Genomic DNA, 21083 nt, shown 5'->3' with positions numbered 1-21083 from the left:
GGTTCGGCTAGTTTGGCCGTATTGTAGGCAGGCAATCAGCTTTATTTGCGCCTGTTAGTAACAGAAAAACTTGAATGTTCAGCTAGAAACAACAAAGGCAGCAGGTATTTTCAGACATGGACAAGCAAAAAGTTTGAATTAACCAAATTTGTGCAGTGAGGCAGTTTGAATTAAGCAGCTTTAAAATACATTGAAAACATAGTGGGCCAACCAAAAATTTAAGATTTGTTTGAATTAACCGAAAGTTTGAATTATCAGAGTTTGAATTATCAAGAGTCTACTGTAATTGTTATAAGTGGGTTGAGAAAAAAAAAAGGCAAGAGAAAGATCGAAACAATTTATTTGCATGCAAGTAAGGTAGTGAACTACGTACTTGTTTGCAGCAAAGCCATAGTCTGTTTTAAATCGTTATATTCAGCCGCCACCCAGCTCGACGTTGGTCTCGTGAAGCATGTAGGTGAACCGCTTCACTTTCGCGGCCAGAATTGGCCCGCTGATGGGCATGCTCATGGCATGAGCACCCAAGAACAATGAGAACAAGGCGTGTTCAATTTCTTTGTGGGCACTTTGTCGAAGTCTCCTGCGGTTCCCACTGTCCATGCCATTGAACCCACTCTTAGCTTGGTAGCAGAGCGGATGATTGTTGAGACGGTCGATTGTGACAGTCCGTACATGACCACGAGGGCGGACGCTTTTTGGCCATCACTGTGATCCTTTAAAAGGCTCTTCTTCACTTCCAGTGTAATTTCCTTGTGCTTTCTTTTCTGTTGCGATGGCGTGCAACCTTGCGAAGAATGCACCACAAGCAGATCAGCCATGACATCCCGACGTCTTGTTCACGGCAAAACGTAAAACGGAGGCAGTTATGGAGAAAGACAGTCAAAGCATGGTGCACACAACAGGCGAGTGAGCTAGCAAGCGGTGCGAGCCAACGTTGGTGCGACCGGGTGCACTGATAAGGCCAAAGTGGTGACTCTGGGAGGGTAGTTCGGAAGGAAGGCTCCTCCTCCTCTTGCTTCCTCATAAGCGGCACAGTTGAGTCGTTTCTGAGGGGGTGAATGGGGTGCGAGGCGCATCGCGGCTCATGCCGTCGCCCCGGTTAGCATGGAGAGCCATTTTCGGCACAAGCTGTAGCCGGATTCAATTGCTATATCCGATATTGCGGCACTGGAGCATCATAATAAGCGGTTTATTTTACCATTGAAAGCATACAAAAGTGGACGGTACCATCGTTGTTCATCATTATATCCGATATATTGTTATAAACTGTATCGTTATAACTGTACTCGAATGTATTAGTACGAGCATTCCAGTACAGTGTTCTACCATTCAGTACAGTGTTATCCATGTAGGACAGAGATTGATGGCCTTCTGGTGCTGGTAGCACAAAACTCTGCGTGATTGAAACCTTCACTGTTGCTGGTATTTTTTGACAACTAAAGGAGATTAGTAACTGTAACTCGTCATCTACAGAAGTAAAACATGCTTATAGTAAATGTGCAGGCTTCGACAGCACATTAATTTTCATCTCATCGTTCTAGGCCATGGGTAGAATTGGTGAAGTCGTGAGCAGGGCCTGGCAGACTGCTGACAAGATGAAGATCTGTCGGGGCAAGCTGAAGGAGGACTCATCGAGCAATGACAATTTCAGAGTTCTTCGATACCTTGCCAAGTACACCATCAACCCTGCCCTGGCTCATGGAATCGACTACTACGTTGGATCCGTTACGGTTAGTTGCCTGACTTTCTGGTGGATTAACTGCACGTTAGGACTGCTAGTAAGATTACGAAAAAGGTGCTGATTCGATTGTGGGATATAGGGGTTAAACAGCCTCATGTTCAAAACTGCCTTGGTGCAAAATGAGCTCGAATTGCTCTATAGGCCTAGTGCGCTGCAGCTTTGAACCGAACAGGCAGCGCCATCGGACGGCCACGGCGGAAAACTTAGGATTGTCGTTTGTTGCTCCCGTGCCCGCAGTCATGGTAGAAACGCATGGCTCCTCGCCGAAAGGACGTAAAAACGTCGCAGAACTCCGGTAATTTTCCGTACTTTTGCGTGCATGGCTGGCACAACAGCTGTAGGAACACCATTCGGAAGCAACTAGCTTTAAAATTCTGTGGGTTACCTCAGAAGTCGGACGAAAATGAAAGACAACTCTAGCGCAGCTGTGCGGGGCTGCGTAAGCAACGCCTCGAATTCCGTCCATAAGTGTCCCCACTCTCGTGCGTTTTTTTTTCGCCTTTTATTATTTATTTTAATTGTATACACAAGCATACAAGGTCACAAAGAAATAGGAAGATAGCAGGCTGACAACGGCCACCTAGAAGGGCAATGTACCTGTCTGCGTCTTCTGCTCTCACGCGTGATTTCTCGCCAGCCAGAGTGGCGAGCAGGGGCAGCCAGTGTGGAATCAGACACAAATTTGCCGCGTCCTCTTCGTTAGGAACGAAAACAGTTCGGTATGGCTCAGCACACGTAGAGCACTGAAAAATCAAAAGCTCACCTCCACTCGTACGTCGTAATCCACGGTTTTCGATTGCACTCTGCATTTCCCAATAATGTCGGAAAATTCCATCGCGCACATCAATTCTTCTTTCAGACCACACACTGACCACTCGCGTGCAACTTCGTACCAAGCGACCAAGAACTCCTTTTGAAACACACGTTATTGCCATTTCAATCCTACGGAAACCGCAGAACAACACACGATCGTCGCTTCTTCTCCTCACGTTCATGCGCGGGCTGGCGGCCTTGGCTGGCGATGCGCTTTACTAGCAGACGACAACTAGTTACCAGTGACGAACTGATGGGCGCTTGCAGTTTCACTGTCTGTGCGCTCGCCTGTGTTTGTGTGTGTGTGTGTGTGTGTGTGTGTGTGTGTGGGGGGGGGGGGGGTTCATCTACTGTTCCCCGCGTGGATGGCTGGCACAACGGGACGGAAAAGAACTTGTTTCCGGCGCAAGCAGCTGTGTTTTGTCGGCTTTTTCTTTTCTTTTTTTTGTTGTTGTTAGGGCTTGCAGTTCGGTTTTCAGCGAAAAGACAGACTGAGTGGGGCCTCTCTCTCTCGAATGGCTTGGGGAAAAAAGGGGACGAAGTTTTGTTGAATGCTTACGTTAACAAGAGTCGCTGCATGCTGGTTTTTCGGCTACAGCTTTAAACGGCTGTAGTTTGAAAGGTTTTTCAGGCAGGAAAAAAACAAAAACAAAGGCGCAAAGGCTCTCATTGTTTGTCGTTTCCGGTGCACAAAGCTATTTTCCCCCTCCTCATTATGGGAAGACGAGCTCGTAGCTTGGTTCTGAGCGACAAGCGGCTCTCTGCCTCCCTCGGGTGCCTCGAGGCGGAAAGGGGACGATAGGTTGGTTGAATGCCGACGAGAGTCGCCGACAGACCGACTTTTCGACAAAAAAGTGAAACACAAGTACACATGAGTCAACACGGGGCACTTATACTCGCAAAAAGAAAAAAAAATGCCGTTCTTGGCGAAGAGCGGCCGCCGCAAACGTCGTCGCCTGCCTGAAACATGCAGGCGCGCTCGTAGTCGACAATCGTAACACTGCGCCGCTGACCCGATGGAGGGCGAGAGCAGTAGCGCCACCATACCAGCTCACGAGGCCTATACGTAGGATGAACTTGTCATCACTAAAGGAATGGCACACAAGCACAAAAAAAAGAACAGCAAGCTTCAGTGATCTTTATGGTTCTGAAACCCGTTTGCAAAAGTAATCGTACAGATAGGCTCCCCGTGAGAGGATCAATTTTTTTCTATCTCCATGGCAAAAAGTGTCCACGTGAAGGCTTTGAATTGAACCATGAGACTGACTGAGTTGTGATGGCACTGAGTGGGAGCGGAAAGTAGGGCAGGAGCTAATAAGCCTACTGAAACTGAGAAACTCGGCGAGCATCATGGATGGCGTCAAAGTTGGTGGCTGTAATGCTGTGGCGCTTGTTGCAGTGACCTTAATTGCTGTGGGGATTTCACTTATTGTGACTTTGTGGGCTGTGGCCCACAGGGTCACAATGTCTGCTGCATTGTCTGGCTTTGGCAGCAAGGGTGAAAGGGAAATCTTAAGCAGCATATACTATTACTCACATGGGCCTGGACATCTCACACTACTCAGCGTGTGTTTCCCTCCTTTCCTTTCAAACACGCCCCCAGCTTTTTGTAGAGGCTTGAGTAATATGAACAGAGAAGTAGAGGAGAAAAGAGACATATACAGGGCGTTAGGTTTGAAGACAATGACAGCCCAGACTTGACAGCGTCAACTTGCATTGCCTTTGCTGCAGCAATAAGCATGCATGTACAGTGCTCGGTGATTGAAGCACGATACTTGAAGCGCGTGACTGTTGGTGATGAGGGTGACAGTTAGGGTGACAGCATGCGTGACACATGGTGACTTCATCCGGTAGACAACTATTCAGTCTGTCATTCTTGGTGGCACCGGTGGAGCGCTGCTTGCTATGTTTCAATATATCTCTAGTGCACAACGCAGGACAAGGGCTGAGTGACACCCGACAAAGACAGTCAGTCGCTAACTTTGAACAAATCTATTTCCAAAGCGTCGGAGTCATATATATGGTGTTGATGAAAAGCCTGCGCAAATGCATTTGTCACATTTTGCATCAGTGAACAGTGCAAAATAAAAGCCGGCTAAGAAGTATAAGATTAAAATGTCCAAACATGGGCAAACTTATGTGATGCTTGCTATGGCTTCAAAACGCTGTGCTCACGTGCTGCGCCGCATGAAGTAGCTGGAGCTGGCAGGCGTGCGTTACGTAGGATTGCAGGGCTCCATCGGAACCACCGAGGACCGAACACAGACTGAACGACTGTTTACCAGACGCAGTTGCCACGCATCACCAACGCTTTCACCCTCAACGTCACTCTCACCGCCAGCAGCCATGCTCTCCGAAAATCCTGTTTCAATCGTCGAGCACTGCACATTGGTGCAACTTGCTCAAATATATGGAGGTGGGTGATGGAAAGGGAGCTGCGAGGACTGCACCAGAGCTGGACCACAACACAAATGAAGGCCGCGTCATCCTGTGCTCAGTCTTATACGAAAGCGTTTCTTGACTAGGTTGGCAAAAGTGTGCACACCCAGCTGGCGTCCGAAAAAGGGCTTCACAAAGCCCTGTCAGGAAAGCACACGACCTTTCCCTTCGGAACTGGTGTCGTCACTAACAACTGCCGCAGCAACAACCTGCAGCCACGGCTGCATTTCTTGGCTAGGTTGACGAAAGTGCGCACTCAGTTGGCATCACTGCAGTGGCACGCGGCACGTGCTTTAGATGACGCCGCAACCACCGACTGCCACACTGTAGGAGAAGGGATTCCTCGCAGCAGACTTTTCAGCACCCCTCAGCAACAACAACCTAGCCAAAACAAACGGTTTTGTGTTCTCATCTCATAAGAATATGCTTACATATCCTCTGCAACTTTCTTTATTACATTGCTGCTGTCTCCTCAACTAAATATTCTTTTCAAGCGAAGCTTGTTATGAGTTACAGATTTTAGTGGCGGCAGTTGCATATATAATACATAGAAAACCTGATGACTGTACAGTAATGCAGCCCTCGAAGGTGCTCCAGTCGCATGTGTACTTTGATGCGCCATTTTCCAGTAATTGATGCTTTCTCGACTGTGGGCTTCTCAGCAACCAGCTGTTCCCAATATGACCATCTGATCGCTTATCAAAGTGACCTGTCATTTCACGTTACCACATTTCATTGTTGCTTGGATATGAACGCATGACCGTCGTTGTTGCCTGTAGCAACAGTAGTGCTGCGCTGCTAAGCATGTGGGTGAAGGTCCAATTTTCGTCATGGAGGGATGGAAAAGTTAGGAGGGAGAATTGCTCAATGGATAGAAAGAGAGAAAGAAAGTAGTAGGTCAGGCATGCACATGCCAAGCTTCGTTTGCCCTCAATGTCGCGTTAAGGGAAGGGCTCCTATCTTTTTGCTTATTGCTCTCTTGGACTTTGTTAGATTCGCAGGAATCCTACTTATCTAAACTCTTTTGGTCTCACTCTCGCCAAAATTATGCTCATTATTGTACACTCTGCTTCAGATTCCCCAAAATTGTATATGGCTTGGCGTGCTCAGACTTGTACTCGCAAAATTGAGTTTCGAGGGACGTTTCAGTTCCACACAAGCTGCCGAAGGGCAAAAGATTGCAGGCTGTGAGTCCATGTTAATTCCATCGATGAGGGTCCACCTAACTAAAATGAAAATGATTATATAGTTCTAGCTTACAGCTTGTGCAAAAATAATGTTGTTTTTTTTTTCCAGTCTTTGGTTCAGTTTTGGTTCATTATGCTTACTTGTAGCTAATAGATACTTGTACCCAGTGAGCTGACGTTTGCTTGGCGACGAGCTGTGCTCTTTCCTGGCTTTTATGTTTGCTTTGTAGCATCTCTTACATAACCTTTGTGTCTTTAATGCATGACATTAACAGTGATGTCAGATAAGAAAAGTACAAATACTGGATACAAAGTAAATGTGTTCTTCCTTCTATTCAAATGGCATGTGGCTCGTGACATATTGGTGATTATGAGTGCGATACTTCAGCCTATGTGGGGTATAACCCAATTGCTTGAAAATGTGTGGAAAAAGACGGCCACACAAGAAAGGCTATAAACATAGCGCCTTTCTCGTGTGACCATCTTTTTCCGCGCATTTTCAAACAATGAATCCGAACCAACTTGCCCAACTTTCAATCCTGCTAAGTATAACCCAATGTATTGCCGCAGTTTTTGACACAACACTGAAGTATTTGCCACAATTTTTGTCATGAAGTTGACATACCTTTTTTTTTCTTCTTCAGCCTGGTAAGATTGCTGATCTAGTGCTGTGGAAGCCTTCTCTTTTTGGAGCCAAACCCGAAACTGTGATGAAAGGAGGCCAGATAATATCTGCTCAGATAGGTATGCATCTTTTGCAATATGTCGCAGAACAAAACAATGGTGGTAGGTCGAGGACCCTGTTTTTGTTACAGTGAAACCTCGGTGATACGAATCTCACGGGACCACCAAAAATATTCGTATCATCCGAAATTCGTATCAGCAGAAAGCATGAAAAATTAGCATGCGACAAAAGAAAGCTGGTGTACATTTTCATTTATTGTTTTTCAGGGCCGCAGCAACGTCCGCAAGAACCCTGAATGATTGTCAGTTAGTTTTTAGATGTCGGCAATCATACCAGCACTCATAAATATATGGCCCATACGCGCGTATTTAATTAATGAACCAGGTGCGTTGTGACCCGCGACAGCAGTAGCCCCTTTAAAATTTTAGCGTGACACCGGAGTACTGCAGTAACAGTAATGAAAGCGCTTTGACGCGATGGATCAAGGCCGCAAAATTACAGAACCACGGTGTTGTGTTATGATTTTGTTATCGTGGAGGTGTTGGGGATGTTTTGGGGATATTTACGGCCATGCCCGCACAAGTGCGACCTCAACGGCCGCCATGTTGACGTTGTGAGGCGTGACTCCTTCGCCAAGACCGTCCTGGTCTTCTTTCGGTCCTCATCCACCTTTCATAGGATGTCTGATGCGCGACGCAAGCACGTATAAACACAGTACAACGACAGCAGCTCGCGTCGACGTGTTAGAAAAAGAAGCATGGTGCTAATATCCTCTGTAATCTAAACGCAAAGGCACACGGAGGCACTGAAGAGCTTCAAAGATTTGCGCACACAATCTCGGGGGCCATGACGCGTCTCTGAAGGTTTATTCTGACCGTAAGAAAAGTGTTTTTCTGACACCGTGATTCTGACAATTTGGCGGTGCGGCGGGCATGCCCACGCTTGCGTTCCCGCGCTCGCACGTGCTTGGCGCATCTTCCGGGACAGCACGGACAGCACCTCTTCGTACCTGTGCGGTAGCATACGTTCGTATCAAACGTCACTGGGTGAAAATTGGTTCGCAACAACCGTACTCCGTTGCATTGCAGGCTAATGGGCCTTGGCCAGGACCAACGAAAAATTCGTATCACCCCGAAATTCGTATGAAGCTGTGATCGTATGAGCTGTGATCGTATCACCGAGGTTTCACTGTACATGCAACCATAAGAAGCCAACAGTTAATGAACCCAAGGAAAGCATAGGGGTCATTATTTATAATTTTTAGTTAAGCATAGTAATTGTAATTGTGAAACGAAGTGGATGGAAAAAACATTCACCGATGATTACGATACTGCCTAATGCGAATTCTGAGTGCAGCTTTTTGTTGGGGCAACGCCAACTGTGTTTGAAGTTTTGGCTTTCCGCAGCCGTAGAAATGTAACATTCGTTATATATTGCCACAGAAACTGCCAGTGCTCGAGTGCTATGCGTTCACTCTCTTTTGTCGCAGCACAGTCCCATCGAAAGCTGGAAGAGCGGATTTTCTAGAGCCCGTTCTAAACTCTCTTGGGGCAACTAATACAAGTACACATGCAAGGTATCCACTATGCCATAAATCATAATTTTTGTGAAATAGATCAGCAACCACTACGCCATTATTTGTCTTTCTGCGGATAAGCGAGGTACCCGCTACACATTTGTTAGGTATTATGTGCACTTTGCTGATGCTCCATGTGGCTGATGGCGATGAAGAATTGTGGCTGAGCACTTTTCAGTGGGTGGGAAGAATTAAACCACACACTCGTGTCGCAGTTAGCATTGTGTGATGACTGGTTGTTATATTGCTCTTCTGCCAGGCTATATTATATAGGTTAACGCGATTCCTTGCCCGACATGGCGCCTGTAAGGACTGCCATGAAGAGAGCCCGGGTTCAAATCCTATTCGATCCTGGGTATATTTTTCTCATTTTATTTTTTCATGTCTATTGATTATGCCACCAGTGGCGACGGCAATGCCACTCTACGCAGGAACGGGCGCCTAAGAGCTGCGCTCTAAAAATTTTGGGCCAGTGGGCATCGAACTGTCAACCATTGCACTTGCAGTGCATTGTGAGTTGTGCCACAGCGGTGGCCAGTCTTCTCTCCACTTTATAGGGTACTTATTTATTTATTTATTTACAAATACCTTATGGGCTTCACAGAGGCATTTGTGTGAGGGGGATCGATACCAAAGTAAGAACAAAGTAGGTTAACACCAAAAACGTCGACGAGTACAGCGAATAGGGGTAAGTACAAAGGAGGGTTGTACACGTTCCTCTAAAGCAAAAACGAAAGCTCGTTCCTCGTTCCTTCCCAAATGAGGAACGAGTTCCCGTTACAAGTTCCTTTAATGCGAAAGGAACTCGTTACAGTTAAATTTCGAAAATTGGAATGTGTTACATTAATGTTACATTTGAATTTTTAATCAAAATATAGTGCCGGATAACCCTGAAACCAAATGAAGTGAGCAGTTTAAAGCTAACATTAAGCTACATATATTTTACGAATTTGTCATCGCCTGCAGTAGGTTATATGTAGATAAAATGAATCTAAAGAAATGCTTTTAGACGAATTTTTTAGAGACCACTGGCCATACTACAGACATATGTCTAACTGCAACTTTCGTGCTCGTCTATTACAAGTGGAACACACGGGGCACTTTCCACGTCAGTCTTCAAATGCACCATCAGAATACTGCACTTCAGATATTTAAATAGAAATTACCACACATGCACCAATATACATAAGTTTCTTGCACAGGAAACCACATCGAAAGAACAATACATAGGCATTTAATGAGTGCTGATTCAATATCGCAGTGTGAGTAGAAAATAATGTCTAGGACACATATTCGCAACTTAGGAAAGTCCCTTGTTCGCACTCAGCAAGAGTTGCATCTCGATGTTGGTATCCGACTGAGGAACCTGTTTTCTCGTCAGCAATTCGTTGGCAATGTTGAAGAGCCATTCCATCAAGTGCTTGAGGGTACTGCCGTGTTGCACACAAATAGGGACAAGTCAACCGTGGTCTTAGGGGCGAGGGCAGGCTCAGCGGGCACAACAAGAATGTAGCGCTGGATGTACGCGCATCGTTTATTGCATGGCAGACGTTATCCGAGCGGCAGCTATCGAACTGAACTATAATTCAAGTTATAGACCGATAGCTGTGGAGATGCCTTCCCAAATGAAGCCATCGAAGGCACTGGACAGGTGCCACTGCAGCTCCCACGTCCACTGCGTTTTGGTCCTCTTCCCCGCTATCCACACAACCGGGTGTCAAAAGACAGATTTGTCGATAGCTGCCGATGGCATGCACGAGATACTAAAGGGACGATTGAGCCAGCCGCTAAAGAGCATGCGACGAGAGAAAGATTCCCAGGAACTGGGCCGAAGCTTTGCAGTCGGCAGTGTGCGAACATAAAACCAATAAAATGTCGGAAGAGTATGCTGCACGCAGCAAGGCGCTCACTCCCAAGGGGTAGAACCAAAGTGTAACTTCGCCATCGTTATGTGGGGGCCAAAGACCATTCATGCGCAGTGGGAGGCCACTGCGTGGGATTTCGGTGGTTAGCACGTTGGTGCTTCACTCATTTTCTGCGGCCTCTGGCGTTGTGATTGGCTCCTCTGTCCCATGTGTGTCAAACACCAGATTTGTGACGATGATTTGTGCCATTTGAAAACTCGCGTAACCACGCTTAGGCGCCTCGACTACGATAAGTTGGCTCCCCCACTTTTCCCTATGCCGACAAGGCCACGAGGATGCGCAGCAGAACCACCTGAATATGCAGTATCTTCGCATTTCTTTCCTTCGTCTGTGCATCTAATTTTTTGCTGCAACCATTCAACATGCAAACCATTCTACGCAGCGCCCCTGGTCCCCCACCCCCCACGCACAAAAGCTGGCTCAGACAAAAAGAAAAAAAATCGGCTGTTCCTCCCGTGTGTAGTCGGTCTTAATTGACGTTATGCGCTTCCCTGCACCCCCGGCGGGCGCCTTAAAGTGAAAACCAGCATGCAGCATAGTCAAGTGACAGGCGAGCAGTGAGTTCTTCTGCCTCACGTGGTCACCCATCCACCTTGTTCTGCATGACGCGCTGTGTGCGGGCACCTGTTCAATGTCAAGGAATTTTTATAGAAGGAACGCCGTTTGCTATGCCGTTCCTACGTAAACGTAACGAGTTACCATTACAGTTCCACCGATCCTCAATGGAACGGTGGCATTCCTCCGTTCCTCCAAGAAGGAACTAGTTCCTGGAACGTTGTTCCTTGGAACGCCGTTCCACACAACACTGGTACAAAGCTAGTGATATCAAATGTTAAATTGAAATACATTATGATTCAGCATGTGTGAAAGACAAAAACTGAAATGCGCAGTACATTACACATATGTAATGTATACGCAGTATGCAAATTGTCCAGGTTGCTATGCAATTGTGGGAGTGTTGGCCAATACCACTCGAAGCCATGGCAGCAAATGTGGAACATTCCTTTTGCCAAACGGCGTCATTTAGCATGTGATCTTTTGTGAGCGGGCACCTGTCCAAGAAGGCGTTGTGGTTGTCACTAAGTGCCAACACATACACGGTGTCGACAAATAAAAATAGTTTAGAAAAGGTTTTGTTTCCAACCTTTGGGGCTGATCGATCGACCTTGCTCAAGCTTTGTGAGAATGCAGCCTCTTTTAAAAATTTCTTGTCATGCAAGTTTTTATGTTCAGCTGTATATGTAGTTAGTGTGTTCTGTAGCTGTATATGTAGTTAGCTGTATTAGTGTGTTCATTTGGGCAGGTTAGTATGTTACTGAACTTAGAAGAAAAAGACAGTGCTAGGACTGAAACAAGGACGACAGGAGAAAAACATGATGCTGTGTCTGCCTTCTGTCATCTTCCTGTCATATATATCTAGCGTTGTTTTTTCGTCTTAAGGTCACTATATGTAGCTGCTAAAACCATTTTACCGAGATTGTGCCATCTGCTGCAAATGTCAACACATGTTGAAAACGGGATTTGAATCCCTCCAGAAGTGACACCTTAGCAGAGTGCAGTTTATTTTATGGTTTGCTTTTAATTAAGAAAATTATGTTTAACAGGTTTGGCGAATGGATCCATTCCGGTCTGTGAGCCAATTATTATGAGAGACATGTACGGTGCTCGTGGGCTCTCAGTTGGAAAGAACTCCGCTGTGTTTGTATCCAAGGTGAGTGTGCAGTCATGTTGCAATTGAACGTATTTTAGTTTTGCCACCTATGTATAATGTCGCTGTACTCTAAAGGGAGAGAGAGTAGTAGATATCTTTATTTTTATAATGTATCTTCGGAGAGGCATCTTTAGTCTAGGATGCCTTGAGCTTGGGCCACCTCTAGGGCCCTCGCGACTTGCCTTATCGTGATGCATAGGCGGAGACTATGGGGGGGTCTGAGGGGCTCGCACCCCCCCCTCCCCAGGGACGGCTGTTTACACTCGCCTATTTTTCCTTTCAGGATTTAAAAATTTGGATTATGGGCGAGTGACAAGTCAAGCATTCAGTGGAAAACACCCCTTAAGCTGTAGAAGCGGCGAAAGCGGGCTAGTTGGTAGTACATAACTTAAAATTTGAGAAACAGCGCAAAGACAGGACGACAAACCCCTTAAGCGGGTTTGTATGTGCGGAATATGTTGAACAACTGAAGTGACCGCTTAAGCTAGTATATGACAAGTTAAAAGAAGTCTTGAACCGCGTAGCGACTGTTTTCCAGAAAACAAAAATGCTTCTAAGAATACAAAGTGTTGCTGACACAGTCAGGGAATGCTTCCTCACAGACTTGCTCGCCAATAAAAAAAAAAATTCCGATTTCTTGGTTGTCTGCAAATGGGTACCCTTCTACATGCCTGCCTATAAAAGTGCCCAGAGAAGAAGGGGTGCATCTTTCTTTTATCAGTAAAAGTTTTTGCCAATTCGGCCACCCAAGAGCAACTCAAATACTCGTCGAGAAAACAACCTTTTGGCAAAAAAATTCATAACCCCAGCTTCGCACAAAATGTAGCGGTAGCAAATGGTATTTGCTACCATACTAGAATTATTTTTGGCCATCTTGAATTGAATTCGCTGGCATAATTAAAACCTGCTTGTGCCAGCATTAGCCCACTCCCTCCTGTCTGGTGCACATTTTAACAAAGTAAGCAGAGCATGACAATGAAAAAATTCGGCCGATCCCACACATTGTGGGAATTGATTTTATGCGAAGCAGTCAGTGAGTAGCAGAAATGTGGCACAGGTTCGCTTTGAGCGAAGCGTTAACAAGGTGGATCGACTAAATCTGGAGTCTCCCACGAGAGATGTTCTTAATGTTATTGTGGTGCCGGAACCTAAGAGACTAAAATTATATGAAGTTCTGTAATGTGGAAGAAGTCGGACTCGCTCTCTCTCTCCACACACACACACATGCCTGCACACACACACACACATGGAGAGAGTGAGAGAGAAATGTGAAAGAGCATGTCGGGCACGCCCCCTCCAGGAAAATGAAAATTCTCCGCCTATGCCGTGATGTACAGTTGTGCTCAATGTGACCTGCAACACAGGAGTTCAAAGATTGTGCATGGTGCCCGCTTGCAATCATTTCAACAAATAAATGATATTTGCTTATTTAGAATCATCCCCAAGTGACAGTAGAGCATTTAGTTGCAAAAATAAGGGCTAGTGGAAGCCACGGATGATCAACAAGGTTGAGAGCTGGGCTAGTTGGCGACTGATCATTATACCGTATGGTGAAGCAGCGCACTTTTGACGGGGACAAAGGGGACAAGAAAGCGAATGTCGTGTTTTTCTTGTCCCCTTTGTCCCCGTAAAAAGGGCACTACGTCATCATGTGTTATGGATGATATTGGACCTTGGCCATGGATGATATTGGACCTTGTGAGACCATGTGCTTCTGTGATGCTCAGTGTACGGAATTTTGTTATGATTGTGATCCTCGCCGCGTGTTAGGATTCTCGTGCAAGGTAAGCATCCGCGCTTTGTCACCATATCTTTGGCTGTAGCGTAGATAACGGTGCTCAGCTCCAGACGCTGCCTACTTCTGTGTTGCAAGTCATATTGAGCAAGACTGTACATGCCCTGCATTTCTTTGCATTTCTAATTCTCCTAAGGCAGTTTGTTGAGTGCCGAGCAAGATACTTTGTGCATTAAAACAAAGACAATTGCGCAGGAGCTGTTCAGTGACCTTTCCACACCCACAAACTTCAGCATTGGGACTTCTGGCCATTCTATGAGGAATGAGCAGGCATTTATGAATTCTACTCCAAGCCATAGATGAGTTACATCTCGTTGCTTTAAGCCAAGTGGAAGGTTAAGCTTCAGATAGAAATCCAGGAATCATAGTCACTTGATTAGAACGGGTTCCTTTTGTTTTTGTTTTTCTTTTCTCTCCTTATTTTTCTACTCCTCTGATACGCTGCCGTGTACTGCTACACACTCTGGTGTTCATTGCGCTACCGACTGTTACCATAATTCAGTGCATGGGTGTGGCGTGCAGCCTCGTCAAAATAAAACTAGGGTCGTGATTGCGGTGGCTAGATGTTTCAACACAATAGTGTTAAAACATCTAGCTGCCTGTCTTTGTCAAAAAAAAAAAAGAAAAAAACTAGGGGTGTGCGAATATTCGAAATTTCGAATATTTTTCGAATAGTGTTTGCTATTCGATTCGATTCGCACTGAAATTTTACTATTCGAACTATTCGAATTTCCCAAAGACAAATGCTGTCAACGTCCGGTTGAAAGTGACCCCTTCAGATTTTCAATATGCTTCACCTCATTACACTCTCGTATTGCGGCAAAGCTGCCTTTCAAGCTCCGTTACGGTCGAACTTAGCCAAGAGACAAAGTCCAATTGGAAGTGGTCCCTAGATTTTCAATATGCTTCACCTCAACACACCCCCGTATTGCGGCAAAGCTGCCTTTCAAGCTCCATTACGGTCGAACTTGGGCAAGAGACAGTCAGCGTCCGATTGGAAGTGGTCCCTAGATTTTCAATATGCTTCACCTCATTACACTCCGGTATTGCGGCAAAGCTGCCTTTCAAGCTCCGCTACGGTCGCAAATGTATTAACCCAAGAAAACGCTGGTTCCAATATGGAGATGAAAGATGTGGCAGAGTTGGGAGCTCAATTAATGCTGTTTTGGACCTGACATTTGGGCAGGAAGTCTGAAAAATCGGACGCCGAAGCTTTTTAGCATCCAAAATTTCAGATGTTCTTATATATCGACGTCTACGAGGCAGATTTGGAACTCCGGACTTGAAGGGAGCACACCCTTGTCTGCCACATCAGTTGGCCTTCCACAGAAGTTGAAAGAGAAGGAGAGACTGAGGAAATGGCATCTCTGCCTATCACGTGTAAAGTGTTGTCGGCAACACTTTGGTTGCACCAAATCATGTACATAAATACAATTCGGCCTCTACATTGCCTCATTCTTGATAAGAAAGACAACTATGAAATATGACCCCACCAGCGCTTCATCAACCTAGCGAAAAGAAATACTTTCATGTTGCTATCTCACAAGAACATACTTAGGGATTCTCTGCAACTTTTTCTGTAATTTCACTTCGAATTATTCGAAAAATGTTTGAGAAATATTAGAAAATTATTCGAAATTATTCGATTCGATTCGCACTCAATCTTTATTATTCGAATTCGCTTCGCACCCAAAATTTTGCTATTCGCACAGCTCTAAAAAAAACCTGTCTTTGTCAAAATTAGAAAGAAATCACTGTATTATTTACTCATGTGTTCCTGAAAAAGCTTCGGTAAATCAGGTTTGGTGCCGTGATAGCTTCGTTCATTCGAGTTTATGACAACATTGAACTCTACGGGCACCTGCCGGGGAATGGAAATTTGTTTGTTAGGTTGGGAGATTTGTAAAATCGGGTTTCGTTTGATCGACCTTTAACTGTATATATAAATTTAATTTAAGAACAGCATAGCAATTTATATTAAAATATTTAATAATTCAATGACAGTCGTTTTGCTTGCAATTAAGTTAGAAAAAGATGCAGGAAATTGTGTGGGGCGAGTCATCACCTGCAGAATAATGTTATGTCACACCTCTTGACTATTACTTTGAGTGAACGAAGTTGAACCGGTGACTTTACGCCCTTCACCATGTTTGTTCTGCCCGTTAGGTCTCTCTAGAAAAGGGCATTGTTCTCGACTACAGGATTAAGAAGATGCTCTTGCCTGTGTCCGGCTCGAGGAAGCTGAGGAAAGCGGACTTCGTGCACAACAGCTTGACTCCGAAGTTGTCAGGTGTGTGCTCTGAGACGCACATTTCTCCTTATAATTTACTAACTGAACCCTGTACCATTTTGTGCATTGCTTACCAAACAATTTGCAAATGCGTGCTTTAAAACAGCTAGTTAATACCAAGATGTTATGAAAGAATGAAAGGGGAATCATTCGAGGGGCTCGTTTCTTTGTTAGACACAACCACGGCGCAAGATACCCTTAGGTGAGGACACTCGCGAGACGCGATCGACCAGATAAAGTAACAATGCTATGCGCCCGTCGGTCAGATGATGGCAGCGGATATCTATCGGTTGGACTACGTAACTTAAAGACAAGAGGGCATTGCCCTAGCAGCCACCACATCACGGGAAATATGAATTTCCTAGTCAACAAACACGGCTGTGGCATGTTATGGTGCATTCAGACGACGGACCGAATCCAGATGTGTTGTCCATGTGGCTCGCAGACGGATGAGCCTAACCTGTTTTTCACATTGGAATTCTGGCGGTGGAACGCCGCAGCTTTAGCGGACAAATAGGCTGTCAACCAGTACACTTTTCTTCTGCTCGAGCTGTACGGCTGTCCTCGCAGTTGATTTCAGCTCTGCTGGCACATAGTTCAGTTTATATCTGGGGCCGTATTCTAAGACGATCACCTTTGAGATATATATCTCTTTTAATGTGCGCTGATTGCCAGGTTGGAGAGTAACAGGTAAGTTGTCGCTTTAATCATTGCACACGCAGGGTTCTTCGGCAGGCAAAGTGGTGCTGTCGCCGAAAGCGGTTGTCTCAGAACATGGCCCATGTTTGAACACCGATCTTAAGGTCAAGATGCGAACCGAGAGAAGGAAACATAATGGGCAGCAGTGCAATGTGCACTGTTTGAACCTGTTATCTGTGAAAGAAAAAAAAACTGCCGATATCGGCGCATCACTGTATCCTCCCTTCGTATGCGGTGCCCCATGCATGACAGCAGCAAGATCAGTCTCCAGCAGCTCTCTGTAAAGTGGATTTTTCTTCCCATCCAGCCATTCCGCCAACAACACCATTTTCACCGAAACAAATTACAGTCCTCCACATTACTCGACAAAGCTCGGCGAGCTTTGAATTCTGTTGGCTTCCATGTTTTTGAATACTCTCAAACCAGTCTGCTGCCAGCAGGCGCAGGTGAGCGCAGAGTCTTCAGTCCAGAGTATTCCGGCTGTTCTCTCCTAGGACACCCTCCGTCGTGTGGATGCGCCTGCAGGCAGATTATCCGTGGATTAGCCGTCCGTGTCCACGACAAATCCAGATTCGGTCCTTCGTCTGAATGCACCATTAGGAACTAAAGCTGGGAACGCATGCTGCGTTTGCTGCGGGCGAAAAACACAACGTGCAGTGAGTGCTGGCATTGCCGCCGACCACGTTGGTTAAATAAACCATTTTCTGTCTTGAAATTGCGTCGTCCCGCCCATAGGTGTCTGCTGCGGTCAGCAGACCAACGGGTGCGCGCCGTTGTTACTTTATCTGGTTGAATGCGCCTTTCAAGCGAGCCCAGCAAGGACAAAAATAAAGTTATGCCTCTCTCTCTCTCTCAAGCGAGCCTAGAAGTGTCCCCACCTGAAGAGCATATATCCTAAACTGCAGACACAACTAAATCAAGGCAACAGACAATTAAGCCAAGGAAAGCATAGGGGATATGATTTGTTGTTTTTAAGTGTAGTGCAGTAATTACGATGTAAATTGCAAAGAATTAAAGTAGACAAAAAAGCACCCCTTCTGGCAGTGGGGCTCGAACCCACAACCTCCAATTACGCGAACAATGAATCTTATTCCCCTATGCTTTCCTTAACTTAATTGTCTGTTGGTTTCATTTGGTTGTGTCTAACAAGATGTTATGAGAAGCAGAGAGGTACAAAAATGTACATTTGCCGAATGATTTATGATGGCCTCATTCACTGACAAGACGGCAGGTACCTCGTGAGGTTCACTAGCTTCATCATGTTCGGGCTAATCTTCAATGTTCTTTTAGTCACCATAACAGTGTAGGGCATTTTCAGTAGCACTTAGATAAACTGCTTTTATTGTAGAGATGGGTATGAAACATAAGCTCACACTCTTATCTTTTACACCAAAGTATGCGAAGGAAAGACCGCTTTGCTGCACAGTGCGGCTGAATGTTGCTGTAGATATATAAATGTTGGAGTAGCATTAGTTGTCACTACATTAGTGGTTATAGCTTTAACATGGAGAATGCGTAACATGGCGTAATGCAGGCAAAAGGACGAATAGCATAGCCATCCGTAGCATATTGAGCGCGCGCTCACGCCAAGGAGGAGTCTTCCTCTTGTTCTTCGAGCACCTAAGTTAGCTTGCGCCAAGGGGAAGCCTTCTTCCTCTTGTTCTTCGAGCGGCTTGATGATGATAAATGCTGAACACTTTAGGGGCCCGAGCTGTCGTATGCTGTCATCGCTTGGCGTAATGCAGGCAAAACCACGTGTAAAAAAGGAAAAAAAGATGGGAAAGATAACTTCATTTTTGTTTCAGCTAACGTCCTAAAGGCGGTAGCTGAAACAAAAATGAAGAAGTTAAAGAAAGAAATAGGTAGCATGCCACGCACTGGGCGAAATGAGGATCGTAGGCGAGTGGAAGTCCTTCCATATATCCATAAGCTTTCACACAGTGTCAAGAAAGTTGCATCGAGGCATGGCGTACGAGTAGTGTTCTCGGCGCCATGCAAGTTGTCACGCCTTTGTGTGAACATTGAAGAAAGAAAATCTAAGGACACTTGTACAACTAGACACTCCTCAAAATTCGTTGACTGCGTCACTAATGTAGTGTATCGCATACCACTTTCATGTGGTAGGTTGTACATAGGCCAGACGGGGCGCTGTGTGAACACACGCCTGAAAGAAGATGAGACATCAGTCACTTCAGGAGGAGGCGTGAACTTGCCTGCGCATTGCAGAGCGTGCGGGTGTTTAGCCATTTTAAACAACACTGAAATTATTGGTAAGGGATCCACGAAATGTCAGAGGGAAATAATTGAGGCATATCAAATGCAAAAACACAGTCCAGCTCGTTGCGTAAACACAGCTTCCCTTTGGCTATCACGAAAAGAGGTGACGTTTTTTGACAAACGTAAGTAGAAGGTGCCACAAGTGGCAATTTATCTGCAAGGTTTTTAAAGCACATCAGAGTTTTGGTTGTGTTTAGTCGATTGTCACATGCTCACCGCTCTTTTTCCCCCTCCCACCTAAGATATCTTGTAGGGTGCATGCGCGTTTTTGGCTTTCCTTTTCGAGTAGATGTTTTTCCATTAAACTGTTGTTAGTCCTAGCATGTGTGGTCGTCTTTCTTCTCTTCTTGTGTACATGTCTGTTGAAGGCTGGGTTCCTCGTTTTCAAGCTGTGTACCAACAGGCCCAACACCAGACTCTTCTACGATTGTTGCTAGCACTAGCAAAATGGGCATTGCAGTTTTATTCTCGGGGAAACTAATTATGCTTGCTGTTAATTGTCACTTCACTAATCCTATTTTCTAAATCTTGTTGCAGTGAACCCAGAGACGTACGATGTCGAGTGGATAAGATCCGAAAACGGCGAGGAAATTAGAGAACATCTGACGGTGCCAGCATCAGACCACATTCCTCTCGCTCAAAAGTACTTCCTATTTTGATGGAATGGCCTTGGTGTGTGTACATATGTAGATAACATCACTCCTCACCTTCATCTTCATCATTCACCTATCCTGTGATGCAAGACAATTTCACCTTACATCATGCTTGTGTCTAAATCTATCATTTAAGTTAACTAATCCCATCTCAGCTATGATAACAGGTGACAAAAAACAAGAGCTTGTGTCTGGAATGCATCCATGTTTCATGTGTACATTGCATGTTGTTACAACTTACATCAGCATCGTCATCTACATGAGCAAAGCAGCACAATTGTGGCATGTTCGCGCCTGACATCATGACAAGTGAGTCGTACCTTAAAATGCAACGTCTAACAACGAATTTCAAACTTCATGCTGCTTGAATGCTGATGGCTTGTACGAAATGTTTCGAATGTGTCGGCTCACCTGTAACATATTCAATAAAGTGTGTTTGCCACATTATGGCCAATGTTATGCCTCTCTTGACTAACTTTCTCACAATGCGTATGGCTCACAAGTCATGTCACAATGACTTGACTCACAATGCATGTGGTATGTTACTGAATGTAGATATGAACCTTCTATGCTACACTCGCGGACAACTTTTCTTGGCAATGAAGGGAAAGCTACGGGGGCGGAGCGTCTGCACATGTAACTGCTACGCGAAGTAGTCCGGTTTGGCGTGCATCTCGTAACGCCGTGGAAAGTGATGGCTAGCGTTGCATTTCGACGCAAATGCTGCTCAGCGTCTAAGGTACCGGATAAAGGCGCGATTTTTTCACGCACGCAAGAACGCAAACTGACAACGTATAAAGTAAAAGAAATACAAATATCTCACTTGTGTGCACTGCGTTCCGGCTCAAAAAGCTACATGTAGAAAATGAAGGAGTGTTTCATACATCTCACGCAGAAAATATGGACGCAATTGTGGGACTACATTGATTAGCGGTAGGATACGTGCATTGTGGCTCTGTAGCCTTCACTTCATTGCCAAGAAAAGTTGTCCGCGAGTATAGGGACTGGCTTACCAATATAGTAAAGAACAATTATTGAAAGTAGTAACAAGCTAAAATAGGAGTATGAAGAATTAGTGGGAAACCAAGAAAAAAAAAAGGAAATTGGCATGTCTCACACATATGTACGAATCTGTGAATCTGTGATGGAAGAAAGTTTCCTGAATTTTACTGAATTGTCTTGTATGAGTGAGAATTGGGGTACTATAGGTAACCAAACATAGGTAAACTAACTACTAGGATAGTATCTTCTGGTTTGTAGACAATGCTATCTTAGTAGAAGGGAGCTCAAAG

The 21083-nt window shown here is 45.2% G+C and overlaps 1 protein-coding gene across 2 annotated transcripts in view; it reads left to right on the top strand.

Annotated features, from left to right (window-relative positions):
* The window catches only part of LOC119389805 (urease subunit alpha), a 111578-nt gene extending 91747 nt beyond the window's left edge, over nt 1–19831 (top strand). For both annotated transcript variants that reach the window (XM_037657192.2, XM_049414550.1), the window contains 5 exons: nt 1542–1730; nt 6825–6924; nt 11971–12077; nt 16039–16162; nt 19676–19831. In XM_037657192.2, coding sequence (XP_037513120.1) covers nt 1542–1730; nt 6825–6924; nt 11971–12077; nt 16039–16162; nt 19676–19797 — 642 coding nt within the window. In that variant the 3' untranslated portion in view covers nt 19798–19831. The remainder of the gene's footprint in view (nt 1–1541; nt 1731–6824; nt 6925–11970; nt 12078–16038; nt 16163–19675) is intronic.
* The last annotated feature ends 1252 nt before the right edge of the window (nt 19832–21083 follow it).

Source organism: Rhipicephalus sanguineus, chromosome 4 (assembly GCF_013339695.2).
Source record: "Rhipicephalus sanguineus isolate Rsan-2018 chromosome 4, BIME_Rsan_1.4, whole genome shotgun sequence".
Lineage (NCBI taxonomy): Eukaryota > Metazoa > Arthropoda > Arachnida > Ixodida > Ixodidae > Rhipicephalus > Rhipicephalus sanguineus.
The sequence above is the reverse complement of the archived record's forward strand: the minus strand, read 5'-3'. Positions and strand labels throughout refer to the sequence as shown.